This window comes from Denticeps clupeoides, chromosome 12 (assembly GCF_900700375.1).
Source record: "Denticeps clupeoides chromosome 12, fDenClu1.1, whole genome shotgun sequence".
NCBI classification, from domain to species: Eukaryota; Metazoa; Chordata; class Actinopteri; order Clupeiformes; family Denticipitidae; genus Denticeps; species Denticeps clupeoides.
The window spans coordinates 22,429,494-22,455,275 of record NC_041718.1 but is presented as its reverse complement, the minus strand read 5'-3'; the positions used below and the strand labels follow the sequence as shown (position 1 = coordinate 22,455,275).

Genomic DNA, 25,782 nt, shown 5'->3' with positions numbered 1-25,782 from the left:
ATGTAAAAAAAATTCAACTCAAATGATTCATCAATATTTAAAGCTTACAGCACATGGTATTCCCAAGCAGTATCCCATCGAAGTACTAACTAGTACTCCCCCGCAATGCCTGAGTGAACTTTTAGTTCTTTATGACCCGCCACGCCCCCTTCGATCAATGGGAGCAGGGTCACTACTGGTACCAAAAGTACAGAAGGTCACAGCTGGAAGCAGATCCTTCTCCTATAGAGCTCCACAGTTGTGGAACAGCTTGCCTGTCAGTGTCCGGGACTCAGACACAGTCTCAGTGTTTAAATCCAATCTCAAAACCTATTTGTTTTCTCTGGCTTTTTGTTGAAGTCCTAGACCCTCATTTCACTTCAATTTGACGCAGTGTCAATTATAAAGTCCAGTTTATCACAGAGTCCCCCTGTTAGACACAGACAAAGTTAAATTCACCCTAGTTAGGCTGTCCTAGTTAGGGTACTGGGCCACTGTAGCACCAATATACCACTATAACCACATATTTCAGTATCGGTTGTATAGTGCCACCGTCTGCTTCTGTTTGTTTTCTGCGAGACACGGAATCAAGCACCCAGACTACTGGCAGACCCCAGTGAAGAGACAAGCAGATAAAATCTGCTAAATGAGGACATAGAATGAAATGAACCAGAGGGTCACCACAGCCACCTCCACCGTTACAAATACAACTTCAGTGATCTTCAAGTGTACCAGTAGCATCATTATGGACACGTAATCTAGACCATGACACTGGACTACATTCTGGACTTCTCTAACCCTACAACTGTAGGACCTATTATTATATCATCCCCAACCCTGCACTGACACCATTTGCAGGCTCACTCTACCCTGGAAGGGGGTCCCTCTCCTGTTTGGACTGTGCAATACACCCGCCGTCTTTCAGCAGTTCATTAACAATGCTCTCCAGGACGTGCTGGGATGGTGGGTGTATGCCTACCTGGATGACGTGCTCATTTATTCGCCCACCCTGGAATCCCATATCCAACATGTGAGAGCAGTCCTGAAGAGATTCCTTGCCCACTGACTGTACTGTAAGTTGGAAAAATGTGCCTTCCACCAGCGCTCAACCACATTCCTGGGTTTTATCATCTCGTCCCAGGGTGTGGCCATGGAGCCCAAGAAGCTGGAAGCAGTTGCATCGTGGCCCCTACCCACGACACTGAAACAGCTGCAACGGTTTCTTTGGTTTGCAAATTTCTATCATCGCTTCATCCGTGGTTACAGTACAGTCGCAGCACCCCTTACTGCTCTCACCAAGCCTTCATCACGTCCGTTTCACCTAACCACTGAGGCCATTCAGGCTTTCAAGTCCTTATCCCTTCGTTTCACCACCACTCCTATTCTTCAACACCCCGATCCTTCCCTTCCGTTTGTGGTAGAAGTGGATGCATCAGAGGAGGGTGCTGGTGCTGTTCTCTCTCAACGCGTTCCGGACCGGGAATTGCACCTGTTTCTTCTCACGGAAGTTCACCCCTGTGCAGCGCCGCTACGGGGTGGGGGACCGTGAGCTGCTGGCAGTCAGGTGGGCACTCGAAGAGTTGGGGCACTGGCTGCAAAGTTGTGACACCCCCTTTCTGGTCTGGACCGATCATCAAAACCTCATCTGCATCAAAGCTGCTAAACAACTCAATCCCCGCCAGGCGAGGTGGGCTCTGTTTTTTGAACAATTTAACTTCCAGCTCTCCTACCGTCCCTGGACCCACCTCGCCTTGGACTTCATCACCGGTCTCCCAGAAGCCAATGGAATGACCACCATCCTGTCCATAGTGGATCGCTTCTCTCTCGCCCTGCCTGGCCTACCATCCTCTGCCACAACTGCTGACCTTGTGCTTCAACATGTGGTCTGCCTCCATGGGTTCACCCAGGACATTGTCTCCGATCGGGGACCCCAGTTTGTCTCAGCTGTGTGGAAGGCGTTCTGCCGCCTCATTGGTTCCACCTACAGTCTCTCCTCTTGCTACCATACTCAGACCAACGGCCAGGTGGAGAGAACCAACCAACAGCTGGGACAATACCTGCGACAATACCAGCTGGGACAACATCAACGCACCTGGCCCGGTTTTCTCCTTTGGGCAGAGCTGGCCCATAACCTACAGGTCTCCTCCACCACCGGCCATAGCCCCTTCGAAATATGCTATGGCTTTCAACCCACCATCTTCACTCAACAGATGCCCGCAGGTGGGGTCCCGTCGGCCCGTCAGATGATCCGTGGATGCCGAAATGCCTGGAGAACAGCATGGTCGGCAGTCCTCACCACCTCACGCAGGATGTCCACCCAGCACGACCGCCGGCACCCCCACCGACTGCGCTTCCAAGTGGGACAGAGAGTGTGGCTGTCTACGCAGGACCTTCGTCTCAGGACTGAGTCGCATAAAGTGTCCCCTAGGTACATCGGGCCATTTCAGATCCTCAGCCAGATCAACCCCCTCACCTACCGTCTCCAGCTCCCGATCCTCAATTCATCCGCCGGCTCCGGATTCGCTGCCACGGGGGACCAGAGTACACAGTTGAGCGCATCATTGCCTCTCAGCGCGGAGGAGCGGTCTTGGATACCGAGTCGATTCATCCTAGACCCTTCCCTGGTGACTGAGTACCGGCAGCCTACCGCATCCGCTCCAGGGGGTCGGCCCTGGAGGGGGGGGGGGGTCCATCATGTGACTGGGAGTAACACGGAAACAAGGCAACGTGACTCCTATAAATTGGATAGACTTACGGCATCACGACTCGGCTCCTCTCTTCTCGAAGCCCAGTAAGACCGTTCCTGCCCTTCTCCAATCCTGTATCCTGAACTCTTCCCTTTCGTCTTGTACCATCCTCTATTGTGACCTAAACGCGGACGACAACATCCGTGTGGTGTTGCGGCTCACGCCGGTTCGCATTCGCAGAGTAACTCGGAGGGAACTTACCTGCCTCCTTGCGTTCCACCACACCAAGGTTCCTTGTCTCCTCCAACATGCGCTCAGAACATGCGTTCTGATTCCTGTAGCCGTGACGAGAAAAAAAACCTAACAAAGAGATGTCAAAAACTAAAAAACAGTTAAAGCTTACAACAACTGGTATTCCCAGGCAGTCTCCCATCCAAGTACTGACCAGGCCCAACAATTCTTAACTTCCGAGATCAGACGAGATAGGGTGTTCTTCATCTGGTATGCCAGTAAGCAAGCCCTGCTTGGAAATGTTTGACTTTTAAAAGAAAGAAAAAAGAAAAATGGCCTGAAAACGAATCAAGAGGGAAAATACTTAACTTAGTTTAGAAAAAAACAAAGCAATGTAAAAAACTTTAACATAAGTTTTTCAATAGTTAAATCATACAGCACCTGGTACTGTATGATCATACACTTTGGCACATTCTGTTAAATTGTTAACTGTTTAAATTGTAAATTTGTACATATATACAGATACATATTTATGTTATTTTTTGTGATGCTTTTACCTTCTGCTTCTGTCCACTTTCTGCCGTGACAAGTCCAATTTCCCACTTGTGGGACTAATAAAGGTTTATCTTATCTTATCTTATCTTATCTTATTCCCAGGCAGTCTCCCAATCAAGTACTAACCTGGCCCAAGCCTTCTTTGCTTCCCAGATCAGATGAGATCAAGCAATGTTCGGATGGCTGGAAGCAAGCCTTGCTTGAAAATGTTTGACTTTTAACAGAAAAAAAGAAAAAGGGCAGTAAAACGAATCAAAGAGTGAGAATACCTTCTAACTAGAAAAAAACTCACAAAGTCACCTCTGCCCTATTTGTTCTCAACCAGCAGGTGGAGTCCCTGCAAACAGGATTGGCCCCGATCAGGAGACCCCTGTTCCTACTGCACCAGCCCAAAACCAGTCCCCGGCAGTTTTCTTTGGAAGCGGCCTCGTAATCAGAAGGTTGCCGGTTCGAATCCCGATCAACCAAGCCACTGAGGTGCCACTGAGCAAAGCACCGTCACCATCCACTGCTCACTAAGGGTGATGGGTTAAAAGCAGAGGACACATTTAGTTGTGTGCACCGTGTGCTGTGCTGTGTATCACAATGATTATCACTTCACTTTCACTTCACTTCGCTTTGTGGGGCACAGCCAAGGGACCAAAAGGCGAGGAGCAAGGAGACTGGAACAGCTCCCTGTTGTTGGGGAGGACAGAGCGGCCGCTGCAACTGACCTAAACACACCTCCAGTCCTGATGTGCCGAGCGGCGCTGTCTGAGACTCATTTATTACAGTGGATGTTAAAGTCGGCAGCAGTTAAAGCTTTATCCACAGATACAACCAGGTTGGAAGTCTGTAAATTCACTATATATCTCAGAATAACGTCCAGGGGGCTTATAAATAATAATCAATGGAATAAACTATTTACTTTGGTTATAGGTTATGTTTGTATAGAAAATGATTAAATCTATATCCAGGTATATGTGCGATACTGAGGTTATCATTATAAATTACTGCAACGCCACCTCCACTTCCAGTTAAGGTTGGTGTGTTTAGTTGTATCCAGAAGGTCTAGAATTGTTTAATGCTACAAATTCCAAGTTAACCAAGTTTCTTTTAGGCACAGTACATCAAACCCCTGATCTGTAATAATTTAATTGACAATAAGCATTTTAGGTGTGAGAGATCTAACATTTAATAATCCTTTTCTTATACTGGAGGTGCTGGTGGTACATTCAGTAGGAATGGAAATCCTAGAATATCATTATAATGGAAAGATATATAAAATATAAAGTAATTAGCATAAAGTATAAGAATATAAAGTAATTAGCATGTAGAAACAATCTCACAAGAATAGCCATTTACTATGACAGAGGGGTAAGATGGAGGAGAGATTGATTATATCAGTAATTATAAGATGATTATAGTTTTACCACCACTACAACTGTGGGACTATGTCTGTTCTTGGCCATTAAGGGCTATATAAGAAATAAATGTTGTTGTTATAGCGATTTAATTCAATCTTATCATTTTACAGTGACACCGTGGCCTGCTGGAGATAAATTGATACATTCATTTGATTCATATTAATTCAATTGATGCTAATTCATGTACTGCCAGGTGACAAAAATTCAAAATTGTTAAACGTTGGTTAACAGGTTTTCAATTTTTTTAAAAGAAGCATTAAATGTGGTTTATTACGAATCTGAAGACTGGGGACAACAGAGAGGGACAGATCCCTTTGGAAATTCTTCTGGTTTACAGGTGGCACATTTTTGGAATATTCCTCATGTCAGGGAGCGTTTCTCTTTATTCTGGACGCTTCTCCTTTAAGGACGAACGCTTGAGAAACGCGGCGCTTACGCAAGCGCTTCAGTTCCAGGAGTCCAGCGCCGCCGCGGCCACCCAGCCGGACTTCATCCACACGGCCCGGTTCTCTGGATGGTTCTAATGTCCATCAGCGCTCCTCGAGTTGCGTCTGACTGGGAACTTTGAGCGGAAAGAAGAAGCGCATCATTGGTGTCGTTTTTACTGACGTCCCACTGCGGCTGGATTTATTATTTTCAGTCGCATCCTGACCAACTTCGTGAACATGCTCCAGAATGGAAAAGCAAATGAAGAAGAGCCTTCTTCTAAAGCAGACCCCCAACTTCCACCCGCGATGGGTGACCCCGATCCCGGGTCCACGCTCTTCCCTCTGCCGCTCCACCCGAAGCTGGAGGTCCGGCGCAACGCGGTGACGGACGATTACAAGATCTCCAGCCAGGTGCTGGGGATGGGCATCAACGGGAAGGTGCTGGAGTGCTTCAACAAGAAGAGCGGGGAGAAGTGCGCCCTCAAGGTACTGGTCCGGTCCCGGTCCACCTCATATCACACCAGTAAACTCAGCTACAAGTTGACCATCTTGACCAGTTCTTCAGCCTGTGATGTGGCCACTGTTAGTGTTGTCTAGTGTCTGAGTAGGAGACCTACTCATTTATGGGTCTTGCATTTTTTCTATTATAGAATAAAACTGAATATGCACAACTAGGTTATGTAATAAACAAAAAGTTGAAGATTTGTGTCTCTTTTGCTGTGATGGCAGCATTTCACACTCGTCTTCTGTCCACCACCTTAAGCCGGTCTTCAACAGTCCTGGACGTTTATACTGAACACTTTCTCATCACTCATGTTAATGATCATCTCATCAAGCGGCATTTCATGATGATAATAGTGAACAAAGCCGCCATGAAGGTAAAAAGAGGAAAAAAACGATTCATCCAAAATACTTTACTTTCACCTCATACTACAAATATGATATATGTTTCTTGTATTGATTCTTCAAAATGGCAACATTGGTGGTGTATATGTGTGTGTGTGTGTGTGTGTGTGTGTTCGTGCACTGCCCTGTGTATCTGTTACATGGCTAAATCAGCTCCATGACTCGACTTTCTGGAACTTCACGGCAGCTCTAGCTTTTCCTGCTTGAACCTCCGATGCTGGGAACCATGACCCACTATTTTGGTTGCGCAGTGGAAATAATCACCACATGACCACTGATGCATGGGATTTATGGGCCGGGATTTAATCCAGGATGAGCCCGTAACATCCTACTGAGGCAGAAGTAGCGTGGACACAACACGCACATGATAGCAGGCACACAAGGGTCATCTCAGACTCCTTGTGTGTGATTATAAATCATATATAAATCCTGGCCAGGCACAAAACAATGATCCGAAAAATGAATACAGTGCCAGGCTTCGGGTACAGGTACTTTTGTAATGTGCGCCAGGGGGATAGGGTGCAGGCTGGGGGAAGCTGGGGTGGTTCTGAGGCTGCATTCATGCTGTTCCAGACCGTTGTTCTAGAGCAGAGCTCCTCATTTGGCCTGGATTTGGATCGTATGGACAGGACTACGGTGTGAAAGGCGTGAAGCAGCGACTGTAACTGTATAGTAATAATGACGCTGGGAACACTGGGAATGGTGCTGTTACTGTTTTAATGTCCTCAGAACGTTGATCTACTGTTCATATCATGTCAGTCAGGTGTGTGTTTGCCGGATTACTTTATTAGCCCCTGATGTTTTATAGTTTGTGAATTGTAAAAAGCTGCAGAATGATTTATGGGAGGACCTGTGTGTACAGAGAGAAGAGGGAAGTGGAAACTCTGTATGTAAGTAACCTTCATGGTGCAGTCTTGTCCTGATCTTAAGAAGGTAAGATGTGTGTCATCGGAGACTCGCTGGTCTAAATAATGAATGAGTGTCAGCGAGGTCGGAAAACACTCCGCACCAGAACGTGACACTAGCCTTCTTTGGTCTGGCATTATTTCAGTAATCTGATACAGTGGCCTTGTGTTTATACGCGGCGCTCAGATTTTTACCCGTCCTCACGTGTCTCCGTGTGGAGTAAACAGCGAGTGAGCACCTGGTTTAATGTTCTCATGTACCAGTGGAGGAGTACACTATCACACACGCAGCGTCATGGCGTTACACACAGTTACTGGTGGAAACCTCTTCTTCATCAGAAGTGGAGTTGCATTTATTGGCCAAGTATGTAAACACATACAGAGAATATGATTCCTGACAAAGTACTGCAGTACGAATCAAACATAGTCAAAATCTTATACAGAAAATACCAAGATTACAGAAATAATACCACAAGTGTAGATAAAGTGTCTTCTGATGTCCACTGTCCTCTTCACAGTCCAGGTTGTGGTGACTTGTCCAGTGTGCCAGCCCCTCAACTTCCTTTAAGTTTACAGATTCGTCACCATCCTGAATGAGTCCTGTGATGATGGTGTCATATGCAAACTTCAGGGGTTTAACATCTGAGTTCCTAGAGGTGCAGTCATTGGTGTAGAGGGACACTGTTCCAGAAGTGGTCTCCTCCAGCATTACCTGCTGCTGATCCACTGCAAGGTGACACCTTGAGCTGGAAGAGTTTGGAGGAGAGATTTGGGACAATAGTATTAAAAAACAGGAGAACAGGGAACTTTTCACAGCGACAGGGATCTATTACATTTCTATCCAGAGCACCTTACAATAAGTAGTGACAAGGACAGTCACCCTGGAGACAGGAGGTGGTTTTACTGGTCCTCTGTTTGACCTCATCTGGGAGCAGGGTGCAGGGGTGATGGTGGATGAGGGGTGTGACCGTCATAAAACCGTCTGTAACAGAGTAATTTTGTCCTGCTGCTGACGGACAGCGCCAGACTCTATATTGGGTTTGGCTCGAGCAGCAGGAGATCCATCACTGTCAGCTGCTTCAAATGTCTCCTGATGGAAAGTGTGTGTAACGCCGGGTCCATGGTTGCGGTGTATGTCCAGCCTGTCTTCACCCTGAGCGTTCACAGCACAGAAGCAGCCAATTCATCGGATTTCTTCCCATTTTTTATGCCATTTAGATCTAACTGGATTTGCTGCAGTAGGTCCGGGTTTGGAATGTTGACGGCTGCCCACAGAGTGTCACGTTGTTTACATTCGACGTCACCGAGCAACAACGGCACAGAGTCATATTCTGCTTTCCTGACCCACTGATTAGCAGATGGGATGTAAAATAGAAATAGAATAATTATGGATCAACGTGTGAAGTGTTCTTTTTATTATGGTGGCTGACAAGTGAAAATCAAATTAATATTTAATAAAATCCAGCCAGACATAATTTCCACGTCAGTGAATGTCCGGTCACTCTAAGCAGCGTATTATCTGTTTTTTTTTTTTATTCTTACCTCAGGAAACACAGAATTGAGCCATTTGGTTAAAATGACGTATGGGTTCACGCACCTTTTTACCTCTCCATGCAAAACTGTCTATCATACCTAACACTTTCCATATTATTTGTTGCCTGTACATTTGTTTCGGTGATTGGTAAAAGTTTTTGGCTTTATGTAAATTAGTTTTGTGAAACTAATTTCCGAAGTTTATCTGTAAGATGGAAGACTTTTGTGTATAAGGCTTCTAATTCTTTTGCATTACTTAAATTATTTTTCTTTACAGGGATGAGCTGGTAAGTTAGCATTGCTAACCAGTAATGGGTCTTTAACTCTGAAATTGTGGTTTTGGGCCCTGTTGACATTTTTGGGTCATTTTTGTTCATCCTCACAAATGTGATTTGTTCTGTACAGAACCTGATCTGTTTGGAGATTTGTGTATATTCTAAGATATTTTATGACCAGACATGTAGGGAAAGATGGGTTGTTCTCTCTGTCAGATCTTGTATGACAGTCCCAAGGCGAGGAGGGAGGTGGAGCTCCACTGGCGGGTGTCAGGGGGTCCATACATCGTCAGGATCCTCAACGTCTATGAGAACATGCACCACGGGAAGAAGTGCCTTCTCATCGTCATGGAATGGTCCGTACACCTTTTATTCTGCTCCACCTTCTGGCCCATTAGCGTTCAGTTAATTATCAGCTCAAACTGCGGTTTGGGTTTATGACCTTTCCTGACACAACGCTCCGGAGAACTCGAGCTCTCGCTCTGCGGTTCCCTCACGTTTTATGTTTCTGTGCCTGTGCCATATCAGGATAAAACATTGCAAATGTCAGAAAACATTGCCATTAGTTAAAACTAATTGTTTCTGTTTTATGAAATTTTAACCAGAGAATAAAACGTAAATGAACTGAACTGTATAACAATTATTCCCCAATTATTCAATTTTTAAATGAAAAATATCAAATATACCATTTTGTCCTGCTGTTGGTGTTGTTGCTAAGCGACATGCATCAGGTAGAAGCAGTTCCTTCTAATTATTTTAATAAGGTGCATGATGCTGATATAAAAAAACAGGTCAGAACTGTGTATGGTATAATACACACACACACACACTACAGGCCAAAAGTTTGGAGACCTTCATTCAATGTGTTTTCTTGATGTTCATGACCATTTACATTGGTAGATTCTCACTGAAGGCATCAAAACTTATTTCACCTTTTTTTATTAAGTACAGAACTCCACATGTGTTCATTCATAGTTCTGATGCCTTCAGTGAGAATCTACCAACGTAAATGGTCATGAAGATAAAGAAAACACCTTGAATGAGAAGGTGCGTCCAGACTTTTGGCCTTTACTGTATATAGACACACACACAGAGGTTATGAAATGATAATAGCCATATTTTCCCAGTGCTGATGTAGAAGTGCTTAAATGAATGACAGTACTGTTTTCCACTCTCTTCTCTTTCAGTATGGAGGGCGGAGAGCTTTTCAGTCGAATTCAAGCCAGGGGGGACCAGGCTTTCACTGAGAGAGGTGTGTGTGTCCGGGTTCTCTCTGGTTCAGTGTAGGTATTTCTAATGAAGCAGATCACCATGGCCAGGACAGAATGTTTTGGGTGGAGGACACATTTACATTTACAGCATTTACCAGACGCCCTTATCCAGAGCGACTTACAGTCAGTAGTTACAGGGACAGTCCCCCCCTGGAGACACTCAGGGTTAAGTGTCTTGCTCAGGGACACGATGGTAGTAAGTGGGGTTTGAACCTGGGACTTCTGGCGATTGTGTTAACCACTAGGCTACTACAACCCATTGGGGTTTTTTATTATGGCAGCTTTAAATATTCAGTGGCAATTCAGCTCATATCCAGTACGTCATTCAACCTCCCAACTTTCTCCCCTTCGCTTCTCTTCAGTTCAGGAATTGATTTCATAGTGGTATATGGTGCTAAGCAACGTGTCTCTTCTTTCTGCAGAGGGTTCCGAGATCATGCGGGACATCGGGACGGCCATCCAGTTCCTCCACAACATCAACATTGCACACCGAGACATCAAGGTGAGGATGGTGATCTGGATCTGTGGGCTCATGGGACTCATAGGTAGACATGTTCACAAGTTAAACTTTTCATTTGTTTTCATTTATTCAGTTTGATCATTTTTCATTATTATGGGCCGTGCCATCAATTCCTCATGATTACCAGCCATGTAACTGTATGCACTGAGCCAGCATTGGCTCATAATTCATTTACATTTACATTTACATTTATGGCATTTATCAGACGCCCTTATCCAGAGCGACTTACAATCATGAGTTACAGGGACAGTCTCCCTGGAGCAATTTAGGGTTAAGTGTCCTGCTCAGGGACGCAATGGTAGTAAGTGGGATTTGAACCTGGGTCTGCTGGTTCATCAGCGAGTGTGTTACCCACTAGGCAACTACCACCCAGTTGTTAAAATGTACAGCTGAGAAATGTGAGTTGATGTGACTGTTGTTCAGCTGATAGACTGTTAACTCACCTGTTCCCTGTTCCTCAGCCAGAGAACCTGCTCTACAACAGCAAGGACATGAATGGTGTCCTCAAGCTCACAGACTTCGGTTTCGCCAAAGAGACCACGCTGCACAACACGCTGCAGACACCATGCTACACGCCCTACTACGTGGGTGGGTCTCTGACCCGCCATTCCATTATAGTAATTCTGAACACGTGTCAGGTTCTACTTCACTTCCTTTATCATTTGTTGAGATCAGGTCTTAACCTTCATCCACCAGCAGCGCAGATTGAGCTGCAGAAATCTTTAGCACAAAGTGTGCAACGTTCAATACTGGAATATCCAACACCGTCTTGTAATAAACGATGCGTGAAATGTCATTCATGGTTCATATTGTTAATATGTTTATGTCTTTCTGTTTTGCTGCTGTCATATTGGAAGCCCCTGAGGTTTTGGGTCCTGAGAAGTATGACAAGTCATGTGACATGTGGTCTCTGGGCGTGATCATGTACATCCTGTGAGTACACACACCTTGTGTGTGTGTGAGTGTGTGAATGTACTCTCTTGTAACTAAATATCATACATGCATTCCTGCAGACTCTGTGGATACCCACCGTTCTACTCCAACACAGGTCAGGCCATCTCCCCCGGAATGAAGCGGCGTATCCGGATGGGCCAGTACGAATTTCCGAACCCGGAGTGGGCAGAGGTGTCTCAGGAAGGTGTGGTTAAGCGGCCACGGCGTTTCAGTTTCATGCATGTATGGGTATTTGTGTGAATAGGCGGCTGTCAGAGCCACATTCACCCATGGGTGTAAATAGAAGCTCATGAATACCAGCAATGCTCGGGCCAACCTGTCAAATCACGCTGGAGCACCGTCCTGGTCACATGTTCCTACATTGCTGGATTTTCCTGGAAACTTGACTTTGGTCAAGAAAATTAGAACCCTTCTTCTACACCACCGTCCTAAAAATCCATCCTGAATAGATGTGTGTGTTGCCCTGTGTGCCTCTGGCTTCCTCATTTCACCTCAACTCTCATTCCTGCAGCCAAACAGATGATCAACCAGTTGCTTAAAACTGATCCTAACGAGAGGATGAGCATAACACAGTTCATGAACCATCCCTGGATAAACGTGAGTCTGCTTGTCTAATCACTGAAGGATCTTTTTTGATGGGTGCTACCAGTCAGGGTGTTGGTTTGGGTGTTTGGGTGTTGTATTTTTGACATTAAAGAATACATGTTGATGTATGTATGATGGAAAAAAGAGGAAAAAACAGATTCATCAAACATACTTCACTTTCTCCTCATACAACAAATACTAAATATGTTTCTTATATTGGATTCTCCATTTTAGTCTCCAGAACCAGCACAGAGTAGGGGCATTAGACTTTTGACTGGAGTGTGTGTGTGTGTATAAATTCTATATAATATAAATTTAATATGTTTTTGTGTGTGTTTTATTTTCAGCAATCAATGGAAGTCCCACAGACGCCGCTCCACACCAGTCGGGTTTTGATGGAAGAGAAGGCCTTGTGGGAGGAGGTGAAGGTGAGGTGTGACTCGGTGCTGACACCTGCTGTTCACAGGAGGAAATGCAGCGTTCAAGCAGCAACAGACTCAGCTGCTTTTTAAAAGTTGAATGATGAGGAGAGGTGCTGGTGAAATGTGTGGAAATTCCTCATCAGAATAGCATACAGGGAATTAATACAATTTCTACCTACCTATTATTACCTAACTTATCATTTACTTCCTGACCACCCAGTCTTTTATATTCTTATTTTTATGCACAATTTCTCATGTACACTAATTTGGGGAGCCAACAAAGAATGTTCTTGAATTAGATGTAAAAGTTATGATACAAGAATCCAGTAAATAATATTAATAAGTGATCATTTGCATAGTGAGCAGGATTGGGACAGCACTGTTCAATACTGATAAAAAAAAATTGAGAGGTGTATAAATCCTTAAAAAATCTTAAATTGAATTTTCAAAAATTAAGGCATTAAATATTAAAAATGACTAGTAATCCTTAAATCCATAATTAAAAATACTGCAGACCCAATACATTTATTTACTGGTAACCTCTAAATAATTTGGCTAATTTCTAATATGTGTATGAGATCAGAATAAGTGGAACCACCTATTGAGCTAGACGGCTAAATTCTTCACTTGCATGCAGACGTGTTCTCGTTCTATTAAAAAAATGATCTGATATTACTGAATCAGGAATAGCCTAATTAGGAGGGGAAAGTATGTTCCTACATTAATTTTTTTATATTTAAAATAGAAATCTGTCAGTAATCTGCCATTCACTGCGCTCTGTGCACTTCCAGGTTCACAAGTACAGCGCCGCACAATAGCAATGTCAAATCATGTGATTACATGAACTAAAAAAATTTTTTTGAAAAGAATAGTAATGAAGAAAAGAATAACAAGAGTAACATAAAATGAACCATGTAGACAACAAAGAAGACAGACAACGCAAAAAAAAATTATAGATTTATTTATTGTTTATTTTGATTAAGCTGCAACATTGGGAAAATAACATTTGCAGTCATGTAAAGCTTTAGTAATTATTAATTTTATGTGACTGTGTCAAAAGTGTCATTTATTATATCACATATTGCAATATTTTTTAAATCATGCAGCCTTGAAAAAAGAAACTGTAGTGCAGGTAATGTGAGTCTGAATATGAGTATTGGAAAAAAATAGAATAAAAATATAGCATATTAATTAATATAGTATTTTAGAGGAGCATCTGACCCTCACAGAGTCTGCAGAGAAAAACTCTGGCCTGTTAAATTTGGCCCTTTTATTTAATGGAAGTGGCCTTAATAAGGTCTTTAAAAGTCTTAAATTCTTAAACCTGCAGAAACCCTTTTAAATGTTTCTCATCTTCACACTGTGTCTTAATATAACAGCCTTAATTATCTATGGCTGACGGTGACCCAGTAACGTCATGTCTCTGTCTCATGTTCACTCTGGTTTCAGGAGGAGATGACCAGCGCACTGGCCACCATGCGTGTCGACTACGATCAGGTGAAGATCAAGGACTTGGACGCCAGCAACAACCCCATATTGAAACGTCGCAAGAAGACAGCGGCCGGCAGTAAAAATTCAGGGACTGTGTGCAACAGCCAATAGGGATCAAGAAAGGGATCAACAACAGGGTTGTGTCAAGAAACCTCTCACCAATTCTATTCTCCTTATAATTAGTGTCCATCCGTTCACCACTAATGCTGCTGATCACACAACCAGAGCGGAGAAAAAGATTTCCAATGGAGAGAAAATGAGGGTTGACCACAAACACGCAGTTCAGAGTTCAGAGATGTGTTGCCAGGTTGGATTGTAAACCAAAACCAGACTGGTTTAAAAAAAACTGACTGGTCCCTCAGACTCCAGTTATTTGATAAACTGTGCAACATTTGACCAGTACTGAATGCATATGTCGAATGTGTGGGTTTTCAGACACTCTGAACCTGGCTTTAAAAGGTCCTCTTCTCTTCTGCTTGTCTCTTGTATACATTTGAGTTTTAAATTGAGGCAGGAGGAGCACAGTTTTAGTCTTTTACACATTGTGTTATGTCCTTATGCGGAACATCGTAGCTATATTCAGCAATAATCTAACTCTCTACTGTAGTATAATGCTGTCTGGCCTGAACGTCTCATTAATCCAACCTGGTGGGGATTTATTCTGACAGACTGAATGTTTTCTCAGATTTGGACATGGTTTGGACAGCGGTTTATAAAAAAGAAAACTGTCACAGTTGTGCCTTTTACTGTGAATCGCTTCATTATCTGAAGCATGCAGCTGTTTATGAATTTTATGAATGAGATATTCCTGATTTGAGATTTTATATAATGTGGCATCATGCTAAAGAGGGTGAATTCTGTTCAGGCCTACAACTTACAATATTTGTATTGATTTGTAGTAAGAATTACACAGTACTGTATTAGTGAAGACTGTAAAGCAGCTGTACGTGTGTGTCTGTGTATTTATTAACTGTCTGTGAGTATTAATATGTCCACCTCCTGCTCAAGACAGACAGCTGGTACTGCCAAGCACTTCACTCTGCTGCATGGGCACGGACTGTGTGTGTTTTTATGCATGTCAGGGGCTGCATTGTCTTCGCCAGTCTTTCAACCTGAAGGCTGTCCTGCCATGGTTGTTGTCTTTGTAATTTTGGCCTTTTGCAGGGATTAAACTTTTTCAATTTTGAATCCTTTTCTTCGTGCCTGCCCTTCTCACCTGCTCTAAAGGTAGCACACCAGACCCCGGCTAATCCAGGAAGTGACAGGGGACCCAAGGTATGTAGAACAACAAGAACTGGAAGATGGTTTTCATGAATCCTTTTAGGAAGGCCGTCCAGTTTTTGTGTTACAGAAGAACCAAACCCTGGTGGCATGGCTGGCTGGAGCTTCTGTCACTTGACTAATAAAAGTGGCCGTCGTGTTTGAGGGTGGCCGGGAGCTGCAGGCTGGTTAAAAATAGGCCCCGTCTGCTGCCTCAGAAAGGTCAGCCTCTTAAAGAGGTGGCTACAGCCGAGCTTCCAGCATTCTGGCCTTTTAACCGAGACTAAACATGCCACATCAGGCCGGGGGACACTAACAGCGAACTACCCGGTGTTACGCAACATCCTCCTCATGCTGTGTCATTTGGTGAAACCAGCTCAGCCACATTGTGTTGCAAGTGATGTTTCGACTGGGCATGAAACCATTTCTGCAACAGACACCAAAAAACCACTTCTGCTTCCTAAAAACAGCACACACAGAAAAACTGAAGAAAACACAGATACACACAAGAATGGATGGAACAGTCCCGATGTCTATTGTGTGTGACCACCCTCCCCCAAGCATGTTTCTAATGGACTGGTCACCCACTGCGGCCATCCCTGGATCATGGTTTTCAGGCTCTGCTGTTTGGTTTCTGTGGAGATGCCTCTGACGGGGTGAGGGTGTAGCTCACAACGTTCGGATCATTTCCTACAAGCTCCCACAACAGATTAATTATCAGGACCTGGACGAATATGCTCAGCCTGTATACACCAATTATCACGATACCATGTTGTAATGGCCGATATTCAGCCCAAAACTGGCATATAAAATGGATTTTACTAAAGATCAGAGTAGAGTCTTGTGTACACAGTGGTGAAATGGCTGCTGCATGAATGTGGCTCCTCCACTCCCTATCCAGGCCATTCTCATCAGAGGCGATGATAAGACCAGAATAGCTGGAGCATTCCGGCCCATGACGGACAGGGATTTTCTTCTCATCCATCATTACTGTGGAGTTTCATACACGCCTATCATTAATCATACGTCTGGCTTTAGACAAACAAATATTCATCCGCAGTTTGGCTAATTGTAAAGGGAATTCATGCAGTGACCTGTTTCCCATTGATTAGTGTTTTCGCTGAACTTTATACTACTTTCTAAAACGTGGGAACGTCACAGAGTTCAATAGCTCCATCTCTCAAGGGGATTCAAGATTTATATCCTGCACCACCCTGCTTGGACTGTACATAGTTAAAGTAGCATATTTAGAAATACATACATCTGAATAAAGTAAGAAGAGAGAAAAGTCCTTCTTCCTGCCAGATGTGACGTCACCCCACGGCTCCGCATGGACTGGCTGTATTTTTACTTCGTGCCACCAGCCACCCAGCAGGAGGATGCGGGGGAGCGTTCAGAACCGGGACAGGGCGGGTAAGGATCCATGTTCATTATTATGATGATCAGGATGGTCAAGGCGCGTGTTTTATTGCACTGATCAGGAGGAAATCAATCAATCAATCGTACAGAAAAGCTTATATGGTTTATTTTGGAGGTGGCCCGGAATCCCAGTTCCCTGTGAGGTCAGGCGTGGTGGGAACTAGAACCTGGTTCTGGACGCTGGTCACTGGTCTGGAAGAAAAAAGTAAAGCTGACCTTCTCTCCACAGTCCACTCAGATGGAGGTCATGGGGTTAGCCTTCCATGCCCGCTAGACATAATATATATAATATTCATTTATTAACACATGCGAATAAATATCAGTGCATGAAGCATGGATATTGTTACAATGCTGTTCAAACAGAAATATGATAGTAGCCTGGCGGGTAACAAACTTGCCTATGAACCAGAAGACCCAGGTTCAAACCCCACTGATTGTAAGTCAATCTGGATAAGAGCGTCTGGCAAATGCTGTAAATGTAAATATCCTCAGTTTTTAATTGATATCCAGAACTCCTGTCCACACTTTCATCCATGTTGTAAAGGACTCTGGAAGCTGTTAATTATGGAATATCTGCTGAAATGTAGAGAAAGTATCAGTCTTCAGTTCCAGTGGAATGATGCTGGGTTTCCGAATGCAACGTTTTACTAGATTACTAGAAAACCTTTTGCAATGACTTTATTTAAGCAGAAAACCATTGTTACTGAACTAACAGAACAGGATAATAACTAATAAAAAGTACTGGGCTGATTCATTTGTTGCATCGATCAGTTTGGCTTAAATCATTATTTCTTTGTCAATAATTTTTTCTTAGTAAAACACCACCTTACCGTATCAAAATTACACTTAATGTAAACCTGTATTATCTCAGTAATCTGGAATGGTTGTCATTTTGTGCATATATGATTTGATTATATACAACATCCGGTATTCCCGCTGCTGCGCCTGTATTCTAAGCGTGTCGGTATCCCGCTGCTGCGCCTGTATTTGGTACATGGCGGTATTTCCGCTGCTGCGCCTGTATTCGGTACATGGCGGTATTTCCGCTGCTGCGCCTGTATTCTGTACTTGTCGGTATTCCCGCTGCTGCGCCTGTATTCGGTACATGGCGGTATTCCCGCTGCTGCTCCAGGAAGCGTGTGGACCGGGACCGGGGACTCTCGGTTTCAGCAGCTCCATGGAAGACGGTCCAGAGCGGCCACCGGGCTCCGCCGCGCCGCGGGAACTCACCCAGAACCCGCTGAAGAAAATATGGATGCCCTGCAAAAACGGCCTTCCGGAGAAGCACATCTTCCAGAGGAAGGGTGCGTGGCGAGGAGACACGAATTTCCTCTCTCGCGGTATTACTTTATATATTAAGACACGCGCCGCTTATTTATTACTTTATTTATTAAGACACGCGCCGCTTATTTATTACTTTATTTATTAAGACACGCGCCGCTTATTTATTACTTTATTTATTAAGACACGCCCCGCTTATTTATTACTTTATTTATTAAGACACGCCCCGCTTATTTATTACTTTATTTATTAAGACACGCGCCGCTTATTTATTACTTTATTTATTAAGACACGCGCCGCTTATTTATTACTTTATTATTAAGACACGCCCCGCTTATTTATTACTTTATTTATTAAGACACGCGCCGCTTATTTATTACTTTATTTATTAAGACACGCCCCGCTTATTTATTACTTTATTTATTAAGACACGCGCCGCTTATTTATTACTTTATTTATTAAGACACGCGCCGCTTATTTATTACTTTATATATTAAGACACGCGCCGCTTATGTATTACTTTATTTATTAAGACACGAGCATCACGTGCGCGTTCTGTATTTATAATTAATAATCGCTCTTTAAGTTTCCGCCATTGTCCATTTCGGACTTCTCCATCTCTACAACATTTTCTATTATTGTACAAACCATCCCCAGCCCTGCACTGACTCCTCTTGCAGGCTCCCTCTACCCTGGAAGGGGGTCCCACTCTGTATCACTCCTTCCCAACATTTCTTCCTTTCTGTTTTTCTTCCTTTTTAGTGGAGTTTTTCCTTGTGTGCAGAAGGTTTAAGTGTTAGGGTCAACTGTAGGGCCTGTCAAAGCCCATTGAGATGTACTGTGTGTGATTATGCGCGATATAAATGTTGTTGTTGTTTATGCATCCAATATTTCATCGTCAGATGTGAGATTTTCGGAATGTGATCGGTAGTTTTGTTCAGGATATACAGGATTTTTTTTTTGCTCCTTTCTTTGTGAATGAAATGTCTAACATCCCACAGCCAACTTCTATTTAAATATCCAACCTGAGAATAAGAGTTGCCGGTCCTCTGTGATGCTAATTTCACACCTCTGTCTGTTTCTCCCGGCCAGTGTGCATGACCAACTGCCCCACGGTCATCGTCACCGTGGGTCTTCCTGCCAGGGGCAAGACGTACATCTCCAAGAAGCTCACACGCTACCTCAACTGGATCGGCGTCCCGACTCGAGGTATCCTCTCCGTTCCACGGCCAGCACGGTACGTATGTCCGGCGTCTCAAACACCCTCTTCTCTCTTCCCAGAGTTCAACGTTGGACAGTACCGGCGGGAGTGTGTGAAGATCTACAAGAACTTTGAGTTCTTTCGTCCAGATAATGAGGAAGGCCTTAAGATCAGGAAGTGAGCTCTTAACTCCGAGGTTCCTTGAAGAACGTTCTGACGAGCCTGGTCGGACCGGTGAAACGTCCATTTCTGTTTCTCTGCAGACAGTGCGCTTCTGCGGCGCTGAACGATGTCCAGCAGTATTTGACCAAGGAAGGAGGACAAGTCGCGGTGAGTTGTCCCCTTCATGGTGGTTCCCATGTCATGCAGTGACATGCTGGAATTCATTTCCAGACGCTCCATAACCGATGGAGGGCTGAGAAGCAGACGGGTGTTTTGGGTGATTATGAGATTTACGGATGAAATGAGTTATTACACGAAAACCAAACGCACAGAAGAAGTTTTTTTGAAATGAAAACCTTCCTCCATGTCCTGTTAAAATATGAAAACACGATCCTTTTTGTTTCTTGCTCCTCGGCCCTCGATTCGACATTTTTCTCCAGTGTTTGAAGTGTAACACCACGTGGCCGCTGCTCTCTCACCAGGTCTTCGACGCTACGAACACGACCCGCGAGCGGAGGGACATCATCGTCCAGTTTGCAGAACAGAATGGCTTTAAGGTGCTGCGCTCTGCAGGGATGGTTTTACTTCATCGCTCCTCCACTGATGCGCTGCTGTCGTCTCGCAGGTGTTTTTTGTGGAGTTGGTGTGTGAAGACCCGGACGTCATTGCGGAAAACATTGTGGTAAGTCACTCATTTTGACCGGAAAGTCACGTCACGGTTTATTGCTTTTATAAAATTCACCGCTCCAAAAAATAAAGGGGAACATTTAAACAACAAGAATGTACCTCCAAGTCAATCACACTCCTGTGAAAACAAACTGATTCACAGCAGCACAGCACACGGTGCACACAGTGAAATTTGTCCTCTGCATTTGACCATCACCCTGAGTGAGCAGTGGGCACCATGACAGGCGCCCGGGGAGCAGTGTGTGGGGACGGTGCTTTGCTCAGTGGCACCTTGGCGGATCGGGATTCGAACCGGCAACCTGATTACGGGGCCGCTTCCTTAACCACTGGCCTTAAAGGCGTGGTCCTGCAGGTGGTGACCACAGACCACTTCTCACTTCCTGGGCTTTCTGGCTGATGTTTTGGTCACTTTTGAATGCTGGCGGTGCTTTCACTCTGGTGTAGCATGAGACGGAGACTACAACCCACACAAGTGGCTCAGGTAGTGCAGCTCATCCTGGATGGAACATCAATGCGAGCAGGTGCCATGACAGGCGCCCGGGAAGCAGCGTGTGGGGACGGTGCTTTGCTCAGTGGCACCTCAGCAGCTCTGGATCCGAACCGGCAACCTTCCAATAACGGGTCCTCTTCCTTACCCGCTAGACCACCACTGTCCTACTGCGCATGTGTCTGCCCAAACGGTTAGAAACAGAGGGTGGTACGAGGGCCCGACGTCCACAGGTGGGGGTTGTGCTTACAGCCCAACACCGTGCAGCACGTTTGGCATTTGCCAGAGAACACCAAGATTGGCAAATTCGCCACTGGCGCCCTGTGCTCTTCACAGATGAAAGCAGGTTCACACTCAGCACATGTGACAGAGTGGAGACGGCGTGGAGAACGTTCTGCTGCCTGCAACATCCTCCAGCATGACCGGGTTGGTGTTAACTCTTCACTCCACGTGCTCACCAGAGGAAGCCTGAAAGCCATTAGGTACCGAGATGAGATCCTCAGACTCATTGTGAGACCATATGCTGGTACGGTTGGTCCTGGTTCTTCCTAATGCGAGATAAAATCTAGACCTCATGTGTCTGGAGTGTCAGTAGTTCCTGCAGGACGAAGTACTGATGGACTCTCCCGCCCGTTCCCCAGACCTGAATTTAACTGAGCACATCTGGGACATCATGTCTCACTCCATCCACCAACGCCATGTACAGGCACGTGGACGCCACACACACTGCTGAACCTCACTTCGACTTGTTTTAAACTTATTATATCAAAGTTGGATCAGCCTGTAGTGTGTTTTTCCACTTTAATTTTGAGTGTGACTCCAAATCCAGACCTCCATGGACCTCCATCTTGTGTTCCCTTTATTTTTTGAGGAGTGTACTTGTTATTCACCAACAAAATCAGCATAACAGCTCCCCTTCGCTTCTTTTTTCTTGGTTCTTCGCTTCTTTTTTTTTCCCCGTCCGGCTCCCTCAGCAAGTGAAGCTGGGGAGTCCAGACTACACCCACTGCAATTCTGACGAGGCTGTGGAGGACTTCATGAAGAGGATCAAGTGCTATGAGAACTCCTATCAGACCCTAGACGAGGTTCTGGACCGGTGAGCTGCTGCATGGTGTGATTTGTGGAGGAGAGTTATGACGGCCGGACCCGGACATTTTCTCTGGTTCATGTAACACATTTCAAATTCCTTTTTTTTTTTGTCTCTGGCGCAGGGAGCTCTCCTACATCAAGATCATTGACGTGGGCAGCCGCTACCTGGTCAACCGGGTGCTGGACCACGTGCAGAGCCGCATCGTGTACTACCTCATGAACATCCACATCACGCCCCGCTCCATCTACCTGTGCCGACATGGGGAGAGCGAGCTGAACCTGAAGGGCCGCATCGGTGGGGACTCTGGCCTGTCCTCCAGAGGGAAGGAGGTTGGTTCACAATTTAATCCACAAAACTCTTCATCCAGGATGAATCCTCCTCACCAGTCTGGGTTATCTCACACCGGCCAGTTCGCCAAATGCTTACGGTGCTTCATTGAGGAGCAGAACATCAGCGACCTGAAGGTATGGACCAGTCAGATGAAGAGGACCATCCAGACGGCCGAATCTCTGCACGTCCCGTACGAACAGTGGAAGGCGCTGAATGAGATCGATGCAGTGAGTTTCTCTCTCCGCCCTTTCCTCATGTCTGTCCGCCTTCTGGAATCTGGTCTTCCTCTAATTGTAGGGTGTCTGTGAAGAGATGATGTACGAGGAGATCCAGGAACATTACCCTCTGGAGTTCGCCCTGCGGGACCAAGACAAATATCGGTACCGATATCCTAAAGGCGAGGTGAGTCCAGACTGGCTGGCTGACTCCAGTTTTACTTCTTCGGTCTGGCAGCAGCTGGGAGGGAATTTGGCATTTTAAAGACTATTAAAGTCATGCCTTCAAATTTCTAAATGTCACCATTTACAGTAATCTGAATAATTATTAATTGGTCAGAACCTCATTTTTCATGTGATGTGTGTAAACCAGGGATGCCAAACTTTTAAGCTCAGGGGCCACATTGACTTTTAAAATTTGTCAGACGGGCCGGGCCAGCACCGGATGCAGACATAAACATAAAAAAGGGCACTACAGTGTTAATATTTACATTTTAAGTGGGAACTGTGTTCCTGATCAGCCTTCAGATCCGGAAATGAGCTGACTGGATGTAAATAGTCGAGTGTTGCATGTTGAGATGTGTGTTATATGGGGGTTAAACTCAGTTTAGGGTAGGTGGGCATCTCCAGGGTGCTAGTAGCCTAGTCAGTAAGTAAAAAATTGGCTACCATCTTGTACAATATCTTATCTGCATACACACAGGTCTTTTACTTTGTCAAGATGACATGTAGAATACATTTATTAACATAGTCATGTGACGTGACTGTGACACGTGATTTACCGTGCAAATCGGTGTAAAAACACCATCTGTGCCTAATGCGCCACCTGGTGGAGCGCCAGGCATTACAGGATACAGTCATAATTATGACTTTGGTTCAGAATTCCTGAAATAATGTTCAGCGGGCCAGAATAAAATGACCGACGGTCCGGATGTGGCCCGCGGGCCATAGTTTGCCCACCCCTGTTGTAGACAGACGGGTCCCAGCTTGTTTCTCGTCCTGCTGCAGTCGTACGAGGACCTGGTGCAGCGGCTGGAGCCGGTCATCATGGAGCTGGAGCGCCAGGAGAATGTCCTGGTCATCTGTCACCAGGCCGTCATGCGCTGCCTGCTGGCCTACTTCCTGGACAAGTCTGCTGGTCTGCATCATTCATTAGAGTTGCATGAAGTTCTCGTCATTTATATGTTTTCTGGATTCCTGAAACGTACAGTGTGCACCATGCAGCCCCAGATGCTCCACAACAGGCCATGGGTTTGTTTGAATTAACGTTCTTATTTCCTGTCCCCCAGAGGAGCTTCCGTATCTCAAGTGTCCTTTGCACGCGGTTCTGAAACTCACGCCCGTGGCCTACGGTAAAGCTGCACTCGAGATGTTTCCCCTTGAAGAACAGGATGTTCTGTAGCAGCTGCTTGATCTTGTCTTCCGTTTCCCTCCACAGGCTGTAAGGTGGAGTCCGTCTGCTTAAACGTGGATGCGGTGAACACCCACAGGGACAAGCCTGAGGTACGTTTCATTACCACGCCCCCACGCGGCGCCACACTGGACTGGCTGACGCCATCTTTTTGTCATTGGTACAGAACGTTGATGTCTCTCGGATGGCAGACGAGGCTCTGAAGACGGTCCCGGCTCACCTGTGATCTGGAGTAAAGTTGTGGTGATTAACTGGAATCCAGTTTAACGATTCGCCCGGCTGTCTGGGTGCCAGGCGTGTCATCTCTCGGTCATTCTGCTGCAGCAGAGCGAGAGAATGGAGATCGGGCCAGAATCCCCTTTATTAATGTTTATTGGTGGAAATGAATCATGTCTGATAAGGTTCATATTTCTTTAACCTACTATTGTAAAGTACATTTTCATATCTTCATGATTTCTGTCAATGATGATGAAATAAATATGGATGTGGGTCCTGAATTATGAATTCTTTCTGTTTTGGGGCCAGTAAGGTTTCTCGCTGCTTGAATACAGAGGACACAATTCACTGTGTTTCACAATGACAATCACTTCACTTTCACTGTCTGTGCACAAGCTTCATATTATATACAGTACATAACTCCATATATGTTCTTAGTTTTGATGCCTTCAGTGAGAATCTACCAACATAAATGGTCATGAAAATACAGAAAACACGTTGAATGAGAAGGTGTCTCCAAACCTTTGGCCTGTACTGTATATATAAATATTATAATCTAGACTCCATTTTGTAACCATTGTCATGGCTGCCTACTGCTCACTCAGGGTGGTGGGTTAAATGCAGAGGACAATTTTCACTGTGTGCATCGTGTGCTGTGCTGCTGTGCATCACATGTGACAATCACTTCACTTTAAAAAATAAATAAATAAAAAATCAGTGAAGATTTACATTAGAGAAAAGTCCCTAAAGTAGTTTTGTCTTGTCACCATGTTTCGTATTTAACCATTTTCTGGAACATTCAGTTGACTAGAGGTCCATCTGACCAACCTGCACTAACTCTCTTCTGGGACGCTCCCATCTGACCTTGGACGCCTGGTCTGGTCTGGGTGGTATCTGTGGTGACGTGTTTGTGAGAGAAGAAGAGAAGTTGTGGATGATGCTGCCCTGGGTCCTCAGTGGAACACGATGGTTCAGCATCATTTCTGCTCATCTACAGTCTGGTCTTTTTTTGAGGAATTATCAGGAACATGTATGTGGCTATTTGTGGAAATATTTTATTCCAATATTAAAAATGTCTAAATGGGTTGTCCCTTTTTGGAGGGACACATTTATTTATTTTGCCTGTCATGGCTGCCCACTGCTCACCAAGGGTGACGTTAAAGTGAAAGTGAAGCGATTGTCACATGTGATACACAGCAGCACAGCACACGGTGCACACAGTGAAAATTGTCCTCTGCATTTAACCCATCACCCTGAGTGAGCAGTGGGCACCATGACAGACCAGTGTGTGGGGACGGTGCTTTGCTCAGTGGCACCTCAGTCGCACCTTGGATTTGAACCGGACACCTTCTGATTACGGGGGCTCTTCCTTAACTGCTAGGCCACCACTGCCCTCTTAAATACAGAGGACACGTGTCACCGTGCGCAAGCTCTAACAGTTAAAAGTTGTAATGTTGTTTCAATAAAAGTACTTTGAAGAAAGTGGTTATTTATTTAGTTATTTAGCCAGCTACACTCCCGCACGTCCTCTCAGATTTGCAAACGAAAAATTCCCTTTTCACGGGGTCTCCCCGACACCAATCCACTCTGTTCTCCTTTGTTGTCCCTGGCTGGTGGAACAACTTGTCCTGCTCCATTCCACTAGTTGGGACTACTACCACCTTTAAAAAGCAGTTGAAAACCCACTTGTTCAAAAAGTATTTCAGACGAATCCAACACACACACACACACAAAAAAAAATAATTCTAGCACTTAACAATTCCCAGCATGTTCTATTCTTGACAAGTTAGGCCTTATCAGGGCTCTTAGTTTGTGTAACTCACAATCTTTTTGAGGAACAAGGAATAATCAGGAAGATGTATGTGACTATTTGTG

General features: G+C 44.9%; 2 protein-coding genes and 1 pseudogene across 5 annotated transcripts; 2 read left to right on the top strand and 1 right to left on the bottom strand.

The window, feature by feature from the left end:
- Positions 1-3,062: 3,062 nt before the first annotated feature.
- Positions 3,063-3,181, bottom strand: LOC114801451 (uncharacterized; annotated as a pseudogene).
- A 2,131-nt stretch (positions 3,182-5,312) lies between these two features.
- LOC114800405 (MAP kinase-activated protein kinase 2-like) lies at positions 5,313-15,341 on the top strand. Its single transcript, XM_028997733.1, has 10 exons — positions 5,313-5,772; positions 9,122-9,261; positions 10,093-10,157; positions 10,599-10,678; positions 11,158-11,284; positions 11,554-11,629; positions 11,710-11,834; positions 12,162-12,247; positions 12,583-12,663; positions 14,107-15,341. The coding sequence occupies exons 1-10, from the start codon at positions 5,524-5,526 to the stop codon at positions 14,257-14,259; spliced, it is 1,182 nt and encodes a 393-aa protein (XP_028853566.1). The 5' UTR covers positions 5,313-5,523; the 3' UTR covers positions 14,260-15,341.
- Positions 15,342-17,921: 2,580 nt separating this feature from the next.
- LOC114800403 (6-phosphofructo-2-kinase/fructose-2,6-bisphosphatase 4-like) lies at positions 17,922-24,195 on the top strand. 4 transcript variants are annotated; one of them, XM_028997732.1, is made up of 14 exons: positions 17,922-18,131; positions 19,201-19,317; positions 19,390-19,486; positions 19,573-19,639; positions 19,954-20,028; positions 20,097-20,153; positions 21,620-21,741; positions 21,857-22,064; positions 22,146-22,292; positions 22,363-22,467; positions 23,289-23,418; positions 23,570-23,632; positions 23,719-23,783; positions 23,858-24,195. In XM_028997732.1, the coding sequence occupies exons 1-14, from the start codon at positions 17,933-17,935 to the stop codon at positions 23,915-23,917; spliced, it is 1,512 nt and encodes a 503-aa protein (XP_028853565.1). In that variant the 5' UTR covers positions 17,922-17,932; the 3' UTR covers positions 23,918-24,195. The 4 variants fall into 4 exon arrangements, with proteins under 4 accessions (XP_028853565.1, XP_028853564.1, XP_028853563.1 ...); XM_028997731.1 differs by having other exon boundaries at positions 17,922-18,167; XM_028997730.1 differs by having other exon boundaries at positions 19,201-19,486.
- Positions 24,196-25,782: the final 1,587 nt, after the last annotated feature.

What these genes read in the sequence shown, in the direction of transcription:
- LOC114800403 (XM_028997729.1), top strand. Translation starts at nt 17,933, where the DNA reads ATGGCGGTATTCCCGCTGCTGCTCCAGGAAGCGTGTGGACCGGGACCG. An exon ending in CAGAACAGAATGGCTTTAAG is followed by an intron (nt 20,029 to 20,096) that starts GTGCTGCGCTCT and finishes GTCGTCTCGCAG; the next exon opens with GTGTTTTTTGTGGAGTTGGT. An exon ending in CTAGACGAGGTTCTGGACCG is followed by an intron (nt 21,742 to 21,856) that starts GTGAGCTGCTGC and finishes TCTCTGGCGCAG; the next exon opens with GGAGCTCTCCTACATCAAGA.
- LOC114800405 (XM_028997733.1), top strand. Translation starts at nt 5,524, where the DNA reads ATGCTCCAGAATGGAAAAGCAAATGAAGAAGAGCCTTCTTCTAAAGCA. An exon ending in GGGAGAAGTGCGCCCTCAAG is followed by an intron (nt 5,773 to 9,121) that starts GTACTGGTCCGG and finishes TCTCTCTGTCAG; the next exon opens with ATCTTGTATGACAGTCCCAA. An exon ending in GGCGTGATCATGTACATCCT is followed by an intron (nt 11,630 to 11,709) that starts GTGAGTACACAC and finishes GCATTCCTGCAG; the next exon opens with ACTCTGTGGATACCCACCGT.